General features: G+C 69.2%; 1 protein-coding gene across 1 annotated transcript in view; it reads right to left on the reverse strand.

Moving 5' to 3' along the window:
* Positions 1-9,160, reverse strand: part of LOC135325350 (tetratricopeptide repeat protein 5-like) — a 32,005-nt gene extending 22,845 nt beyond the window's left edge. Inside the window, exons 1-4 of the mRNA XM_064503318.1 lie at positions 9,085-9,160; positions 6,776-6,979; positions 3,588-3,799; positions 1,106-1,241 (exon numbers count right to left, since the gene is read on the reverse strand). Coding sequence (XP_064359388.1) covers positions 1,106-1,241; positions 3,588-3,799; positions 6,776-6,979; positions 9,085-9,160 — 628 coding nt within the window. The remainder of the gene's footprint in view (positions 1-1,105; positions 1,242-3,587; positions 3,800-6,775; positions 6,980-9,084) is intronic.
* Positions 9,161-9,192: the final 32 nt, after the last annotated feature.

Genomic DNA, 9,192 nt, shown 5'->3' on the forward strand with positions numbered 1-9,192 from the left:
GACATGCCGGGAGCTCTGAGCACACGCTAAGAGCATCTCACACGCACTAGCACATGCCAAGAGCCCTGAGCACACGCCAAGACATGCCAGGAGCTCTGAGCACACGCTAAGAGCATCTCACACGCACTAGCACACGCTAACAGCCCTGAGCACACGCCAAGACATGCCAGGAGCTCTGAGCACACGCTAAGAGCATCTCACACGCACTAGCGCATGCTAACAGCCCTGAGCACATGCCAAGACATGCCAGCAGCTCTGAGCACACGCCAAGAGCTCTCAGCACATGCTAAGAGCATCTTACACACGCCAGCACACGCTAAGGGCCCTCAGCACACGCTAAGAGCATCTCACACGCACTAGCACATGCCAAGAGCCCTGAGCACACGCCAAGACATGCCAGGAGCTCTGAGCACACGCTAAGAGCATCTCACACGCACTAACACATGCTAAGAGCCCTGCGCACACGCCAAGACATGCCGGGAGCTCTGAGCACACGCTAAGAGCATCTCACACGCACTAGCACATGCCAAGAGCCCTGAGCACACGCCAAGACATGCCAGGAGCTCTGAGCACACGCTAAGAGCATCTCACACGCACTAGCACATGCCAAGAGCCCTGAGCACACGCCAAGACATGCCAGGAGCTCTGAGCACACGCTAAGAGCATCTCACACGCACTAACACATGCTAAGAGCCCTGCGCACACGCCAAGACATGCCGGGAGCTCTGAGCACACGCTAAGAGCATCTCACACGCACTAGCACATGCCAAGAGCCCTGAGCACACGCCAAGACATGCCAGGAGCTCTGAGCACACGCTAAGAGCATCTCACACGCACTAGCACATGCTAACAGCCCTGAGCACACGCCAAGACATGCCAGGAGCTCTGAGCACACGCTAAGAGCATCTCACACGCACTAGCACATGCCAAGAGCCCTGAGCACACGCCAAGACATGCCAGGAGCTCTGAGCACACGCTAAGAGCATCTCACACCCGCCAGCACCCGCTTAAGGCCCTCAACACACGCTAAAAGCTCTCAGCACACGCCAGCACACGCTAAGGGCCCGGCGCACACGCTAAGGCCCCCCCCCCGCGCGTGACTCACACCAGGAGCGGCCGTCGGCGGGGTCGAGGCGCACGGCGGCCTTGGCGTGTTCCACGCTCTCCCGCACGGCGCCGGGGCCCCGGCCCGCCTGCCGCAGCGCCATCGACAGGCACCGCAGCGCCTCCTTGTCCGGGCCCTGCAACACGCCAAGAACATGTTAAGGACATGCTTACAACATGCTAAGGGCACGCTAAGGGGAGCCGAGCGCATGTGGAGCTGCCCGGCGCAGCGCCGTGGATGGGCACCGCAGCATCTCCCTGTCCCGGCCCTGAAACATGCCAAGAACATGCTAAGAACACACTAAGGCCATGCTAAGGACATGCTAAGGACATGCTAAGGACACGCTAAATAGAGCTGAGTGCGCACGGAGGTGCCTGGCGCAGTGCCATCGACAGGCACCGCAGCGTCTCCTTGTCCGGGCCCTGAAACACGCCAAGAACATACTAAAAACATGCTAAGAACATGCTAAAACATGCTAAGGACATGCTAAGGACATGCTAAAGGCAGCCGAGCGCATGTGGAGCTGCCCGGCGCAGCGCCGTGGATGGGCACCGCAGCATCTCCCTGTCCCGGCCCTGAAACACGCCAAGAACATGCTAAGAGCACACTAAGGGCATGCTAAAACATGCCAAGGACACGCTAAGGACACGCTAAATAGAGCTGAGTGCGCACGGAGCTGCCTGGCGCAGCGCCGTGGATGGGCACCGCAGCATCTCCCTGTCCCGGCCCTGAAACACGTCAAGAACATGCTAAGAACACACTAAGGGCATGCTAAAACATGCTAAGGACATGCTAAGGACACGCTAAAGGGAGCTGAGTGCGCACGGAGCTGCCTGGCGCAGTGCCATCGACAGGCACCGCAGCGTCTCCTTGTCCCGGCCCTGAAACACACCAAAAACATGCTAAAAACATGCTAAAACATGCTAAGGACATACTAAAACACGCTAAGGACACGCTAAGGACACGCTAAAGGGAGCTGAGTGCGCACGGAGCTGCCTGGCGCAGTGCCATCGACAGGCACCGCAGCGTCTCCTTGTCCCGGCCCTGAAACACACCAAAAACATGCTAAAAACATGCTAAAACATGCTAAGGACATACTAAAACACGCTAAGGACACGCTAAGGACACGCTAAAGGGAGCTGAGTGCGCACGGAGCTGCCTGGCGCAGTGCCATCCACAGGCACCGCAGCGTCTCCTTGTCCCGGCCCTGAAACACACCAAAACACGCTAAAAACATGCTAAAACATGCTAAGAACATACTAAAACATGCTAAAAACATACTAAAACATGCTAAGGACATGCTAAGGACATGCTAAAGGGAGCTGAGGGCACGCGGAGCTGCCTGGTGCAGCGCGTGAACGGGCATCGCGGTGCCTCCGTGTCTGGGGCCTGTAACATGCTAAGCACACGCTAAGAACATGCTAAGGGGAACTGAGCGCATGCTAAGGACATGCTAAGGACATGTGAAGCCCTGCCAGACTCTCACTGCGACCCACACATGTTCCCCAGCCCCACAGGTCCCCCCCAGCCCCACACGCGTCCCCCAGCCCCACGGCGGCTCCCCCAGCCCCACGGCGCGCCCCATAGCGTCACTCACGTGCCGGAGAGCCCCGGCGAAGCAGGCCTGGGCCCGCCGTGGGTCGCCGCGCCGCCACCAACCCCTACCTCCCCCAGCCCCACACGTGTCCCCCAGCCCCACGGCGGCTCCCCCAGCCCCACGGCGCGCCCCATAGCGTCACTCACGTGCCGTAGGGCCCCGGCGAAGCAGGCCTGGGCCCGCCGTGGGTCGCCGCGCCGCCACCGTCCCCCGCCTCCCCCAGCCCCACACGTGTCCCCCAGCCCCACGGCAGCTCCCCCAGCCCCACGGCGCGCCCCATAGCGTCACTCACGTGCCGGAGGGCCCCGGCGAAGCAGGCCTGGGCCCGCCGTGGGTCGCCGTGCCGCCACCAACCCCTACCTCCCCCAGCCCCACACGCGTCCCCCAGCCCCACGGCGGCTCCCCCAGCCCCACGGCGCGCCCCATAGCGTCACTCACGTGCCGCAGAGCCCCGGCGAAGCAGGCCTGGGCCCGCCGTGGGTCGCCGTGCCGCCACCAACCCCCGCCTCCCCCAGCCCCACACGTGTCCCCCAGCCCCACGGCAGCTCCCCCAGCCCCACGGCGCGCCCCATAGCGTCACTCACGTGCCGTAGGGCCCCGGCGAAGCAGGCCTGGGCCCGCCGTGGGTCGCCGCGCCGCCACCGTCCCCCGCCTCCCCCAGCCCCACACGCGGCCCCCGTCGCTCCCAGCCCCACGGCGGCTCCCCCAGCCCCACGGCGCGCCCCATAGCGTCACTCACGTGCCGGAGAGCCCCGGCGAAGCAGGCCTGGGCCCGCCGTGGGTCGCCGCGCCGCCACCGTCCCCCGCCTCCCCCAGCCCCACACGTGTCCCCCAGCCCCACGGTGGCTCCCCCAGCCCCACGGCGCGCCCCATAGCGTCACTCACGTGCCGTAGGGCCCCGGCGAAGCAGGCCTGGGCCCGCCGTGGGTCGCCGCGCCGCCACGCCGCCTCGCCGAGCCGCGTCCAGGCCTCGGGCAGCCCCGGCGCCAGCTTCAGCGCCCGGCCCAGCGCCGCCTCGGCCCGCGCATCGGGGCGCCCCACGGCGCTCAGCGCCCGGGCCCGCAGCACCAGCGCCTGGCCCCGCGCCCCCGGCGACACTGTGGGGCCAGACCCATAAGTTAGCGTGACCCACGGCGCCCCACGCTGCCCCCAAAGACCCATAGAATAAGGTAGCATGGGACCCATAGATCCAGGCCTGGACCCATGGAGGGGAGCAGGATGCGGCCCAGAGGGGTCCCGGTGCCCCACGGCGACCCACAGCGACCCACGGGGCCCCACGGAGCCCCCTAAGACCCATAGAGTGGGGCAGGATGGGACCCATAGATCCAGGTCTGGACCCATGGAGGGGAGCAGGATGCGGCCCAGAGGGGTCCCGGGGCCCCACGGCGACCCACAGCGACCCACGGAGCCCCCCCGAGCCCCCTAAGACCCATAGAGTGGGGCAAGATGGGACCCATAGATCCAGGCCTGGACCCATGGAGGGGAGCAGGATGCGGCCCAGAGGGGTCCCGGGGCCCCACGGCGACCCACAGCGACCCACGGAGCCCCCCCGAGCCCCCTAAGACCCATAGAGTGGGGCAGGATGGGACCCATAGATCCAGGTCTGGCCCCTGACCCATAGAGTGGGGCAAGATGGGACCCATAGATCCAGGCCTGGACCCATGGAGGGGAGCAGGATGCGGCCCAGAGGGGTCCTGGTGCCCCACGGCGACCCACAGCGACCCACGGAGCCCCCCCGAGCCCCCCGGAGCTCCCTAAGACCCATAGAGTGGGGCAAGATGGGACCCATAGATCCAGGCCTGGACCCATGGAGGGGAGCAGGATGCGGCCCAGAGGGGTCCCGGTGCCCCACGGCGACCCACAGCGACCCACGGAGCCCCCCGAGCCCCCCGGAGCCCCCTAAGACCCATAGAGTGGGGCAGGATGGGACCCATAGATCCAGGCCTGGACCCATGGAGGGGAGCAGGATGCGGCCCAGAGGGGTCCCGGTGCCCCACGGCGACCCACAGCGACCCACGGAGCCCCCCAGAGCCCCCCGGAGCCCCCTAAGACCCATAGAGTGGGGCAGGATGGGACCCATAGATCCAGGCCTGGACCCATGGAGGGGAGCAGGATGCGGCCCAGAGGGGTCCCGGTGCCCCACGGCGACCCACAGCGACCCACAGAGCCCCCCCGAGCCCCCCGGAGCCCCCTAAGACCCATAGAGTGGGGCAAGATGGGACCCATAGATCCAGCCCTGGCGCCTGGACCCATGGAGGGGAGCAGGATGCGGCCCAGAGGGGTCCCGGGGCCCCACGGCGACCCACAGCGACCCACAGAGCCCCCCCGAGCCCCCCGGAGCCCCCTAAGACCCATAGAGTGGGGCAAGATGGGACCCATAGATCCAGCCCTGGCCCCTGGACCCACAGAGTGGGGCAAGATGGGACCCATAGATCCAGGTCTGGCCCCTGGACCCATAGAGTGGGGCAAGATGGGACCCATAGATCCAGGTCTGGCCCCTGGACCCATAGAGTGGGGTAAGATGGGACCCATAGATCCAGGCCTGGACCCATGGAGGGGAGCAGGATGCGGCCCAGAGGGGTCCCGGTGCCCCACGGCGACCCACAGCGACCCACGGAGCCCCCCGGAGCCCCCTAAGACCCATAGAGTGGGGCAAGATGGGACCCATAGATCCAGGCCTGGACCCATGGAGGGGAGCAGGATGCGGCCCAGAGGGGTCCCGGTGCCCCACGGCGACCCACAGCGACCCACAGAGCCCCCCCGAGCCCCCTAAGACCCATAGAGTGGGGCAAGATGGGACCCATAGATCCAGGTCTGGCCCCTAGACCCATAGAGTGGGGCAGGATGGGAGCCAGGGGGGTCCTGGTGCCCCACAGAGCCCCCCCAGGACCCATAGAGTGGGGCACCGTGGGGACAGAGCCCCCCCGCCCCAGTGCATCATGGGATGGCGGCCGTGGGGGGTGGGACCTGAGCCCCAGAGCATCATGGGAAGCCCACCAGGAAGCGGGACCTCCACCCCAGAGCATCACGGGCCACCCCAGGGCATCATGGGAGGCTTGCCGTGGGGCAGGATCGCTGGCCCAGTGCATCATGGGAAACCCCGGTGCATCCTGGGCCACCCCAGAGCATCATGGGCTGCCCCAGAGCATCATGGGAAGCCCACTGGGGGGCTGGACCTCCATCCCGTGGCACCGTGGGACACCCTGGTGCATCATGGGAAGCCCCAGGGCATCATGGGCTGCCCTAGTACATCATGGGAAGCCCCCTGAGGAGCAGGATCGTTGCACCAGAGCATCATGGGAAGCCCCAGGGCATCATGGGCTACCCCAGAGCATCATGGGAAGCCTGCTGGGGGGGCAGGACCTCCACCCCAGGGCACCATGGGTTGCCCCAGGGCATCATGGGCTGCCCCAGGGCATCATGGGAGGCTCACCAGGGAGCAGGATCGCTGCCCCAGGGCATCATGGGAAGCCCCAGGGCACCGTGAGCCACCCCAGAGCATTGTGGGAAGCCCCAGAGCATCATAGGCTGCCCCAGAGCATCATGGGAAGCCTGATGGAGGGCAGAACCTCCATCCCGGGGCACCGTGGGCCGCCCCAGGGCATCATGGGAAGCTCACCAGGGAGCAGGATTGCTGCCCCGGGGCATCATGGGAAGCCCCAAGGCATCATGGGCTGCCCCACAGCATCATGGGAAGCCCCCTGAGGGGCAATACCTCCACCCCAGGGCACTGTGGGCTGCCCCAGGGCATCATGGGAGGCTCACCAGGGAGCAGGATTGCTGCCCCAGGGCATCATGGGAAGCCCCAGGGCACCGTGAGCCACCCCAGAGCATTGCGGGAAGCCCCAGAGCATCATAGGCTGCCCCAGAGCATCATGGGAAGCCCCCTGAGGTGCAAGATCTCCACCCCAGGGCACCGTGGGCTGCCCCAGGGCATCATGGGAAGCCCGCTGGGGGGGCGGGGCCTCCATCCCGGGGCACTGTGGGCCGCCCTGGTGCATCATGGGAAGCCCCGGGGCATCATGGGCCACCCCAGAGCATCACGGGAAGCCCCGGTGCATCGTGGGCCGCACCTTGCACCTGCTCCATGCGCCGCAGCGTCCGCTCCACCTCCTCCTCCAGCAGCGCCTCGGCGTCGCCGGGCCCCCCGTCGCCACGGCGACCGTCGCCGGGGTCCCCGTCGCCGGGTCGCCGTCGCCGCGGTGACCGTCGCCGTGGCGACCGCCGTCGCCGCCCCGCAGCCGGTCCCGGAAGCGGTAGAGCTCCGCCACCAGCTCCTGAGGGGGGAACGGAGGGGCCCAGGCGTCCGGGGCGGCTCCGCACTCTCCGAGGGGCCCAGGCGTCCGGGGTTCCCCCTCCCCCAAGGGGCCCAGGTGTCCGGGGTCCCCCCCTCCAAAGGGCCCAGGCGTCCGGGGCTGCTCCCTCCCCTCTCACTGAGGGGCCCAGGCGTCCGGGGTTTCCCCCTCCCCCAAAGGGCCCAGGCGTCCGGGGCTGCTCCCTCCACAAAGGGCCCAGGCGTCCGAGGCTCCCTCCCCCCCCCAAAGGGCCCAGGCATCCGGGACTGCTTCCCTCCCCCCCCCCACTAAAGGGCCCAGGCGTCCGGGGTTCCCTCTCCCCCAAAGGGCCCAGGTGTCCGAGGCTCCCTCCCCCACCCAAAGGGCCCAGGCGTCCGGGGCTCCCTCCCCCTCCCACTAAAGGGCCCAGGCGTCCGGGGCTCCCTCCCCCCCCCAAAGGGCCCAGGCGTCCGGGACTGCTTCCCTCCCCCCTCACTGAGGGGCCCAGGCGTCCGGGGTTCCCCCCACCAAAGGGCCCAGGCGTCCAAGGCTCCCTCCCCCCCCCAAAGGGCCCAGGTGTCCAGGACTGCTTCCCTCCCCCCCCCCACTAAAGGGCCCAGGCGTCCGCGGTTCCCCCTCCCCCAAAGGGCCCAGGCGTCCGGGCTCCCTCCCCCTCCCACTAAAGGGCCCAGGCGTCCGGGGTTCCCCCTCCCCCAAAGGGCCCAGGCGTCCGAGGCTCCCTCCCCCCTCCAAAGGGCCCAGGCGTCCGGGCTGCTCCCTCCCCCCCCTCACTGAGGGGCCCAGGCGTCCGCGGTTCCCCCTCCCCCAAAGGGCCCAGGCGTCCGAGGCTCCCTCCCCCCACCCAAAGGGCCCAGGCGTCCGGGGCTGCTCCCTCCCCCCTCGCTGAGGGGCCCAGGCGTCCGCGGTTCCCCCTCCCCCAAAGGGCCCAGGCGTCCGGGGCTCCCTCCCCCCCAAAGGGCCCAGGCGTCCGGGGCTGCTCCCTCCCCCCTCCCCGAGGGGCCCAGGCGTCCGGGCCGGCGCCGCCCCCACCTCGAGCACCCGCAGCGCCTCGGCGTCACCGTCGCCTTCATCCTCCTCCTCCCCCCCCGCCACCTCCGCCGCCGCCGCCGCCGCCGGGGGCTCCGGCTCCGCCGCCGCCGCCATGACTGCGCCGGGCCCCGCCCCTTCCGCCCGGCCCCGCCCCTTCCGCCCGGCCCCGCCCCGCCCCTTCCGCCGCGCCGCCCCCCCACCGGCTGCGCGCGCAGCCCGGTCCCGCCCCCCCCCCCCCACACACACCGCCGGCTGCCAGCGCTCTGGCCCCGCCCCCTCCCGCCCGGGCCCCGCCCCCTCCCGCCCGGGCCCCGCCCCCTCCGCTTCCCGCCCTCCCCGCCAGGCCCCGCCCCTCCGCTAGGCTCCGCCCCCTCCCCGCCGGCTGCGCGCGCAGCGCGGCTTCCGCCGCCCCCCACCCCGCTTCCCGCCCTCCCCGCCTGACTCCGCCCCCTCCCTCGCCCGGTCCCCGCCCCCTCCATTCCCCGCCCTCCCCATCTGGCCCCGCCCCCTCCCTCCCTGGCCCCGCCCCCTCCCCAAACATTCCCCTCTCCGCGCTCACGTGACCCACACGTGCACGTGACCCCCCCCTCCGTGCGGCCCCGCCCCCTAGCGGCGGCGGGGGGCGGGGCAGCCGGGGGGCGGGGCCGGCTCGCCCCCCCCCGGGGAGCCGAAGGGGAAGAAGCCGCCGCCCCCCGCGGGGGGGGGGGAGGCCCCGAAGAGGGGGCCCAGGGCGCCCGGCGGCGTCGCCACGGTGACCGCGCCTGTTCGGGGGGGGGACACGCGTCACCGGCCGCCCTCTTACCCCCCCCATATGGCGGCCACCATTGGATCTACCACCATGGTGGCCCCCATTGTACCCCCCCCAACATGGCGGCCACCATTGGACCTACCAGCATGGTGGCCCCCATTGTACCCCCCCCAACATGGCGGCCACCATGGGACCTACCAACATGGCGGCCCCCATTGTACCCCCCCCAACATGGCGGCCACCATTGGACCTACCACCATGGTGGCCCCCATTGTACCCCCCCCAACATGGCGGCCACCATTGGACCTACCACCACGGTGGCCCCCATTGTACCCCCCCCCGACATGGCAGCCACCTTTATGACCCGCCAAAATGGCGGCCGCCATCTTACCCCCCCCAAAATGGCGGCTGCCATTGG

Source organism: Dromaius novaehollandiae, chromosome 36 (genome assembly GCF_036370855.1).
Source record: "Dromaius novaehollandiae isolate bDroNov1 chromosome 36, bDroNov1.hap1, whole genome shotgun sequence".
Taxonomy (NCBI): Eukaryota; Metazoa; Chordata; class Aves; order Casuariiformes; family Dromaiidae; genus Dromaius; species Dromaius novaehollandiae.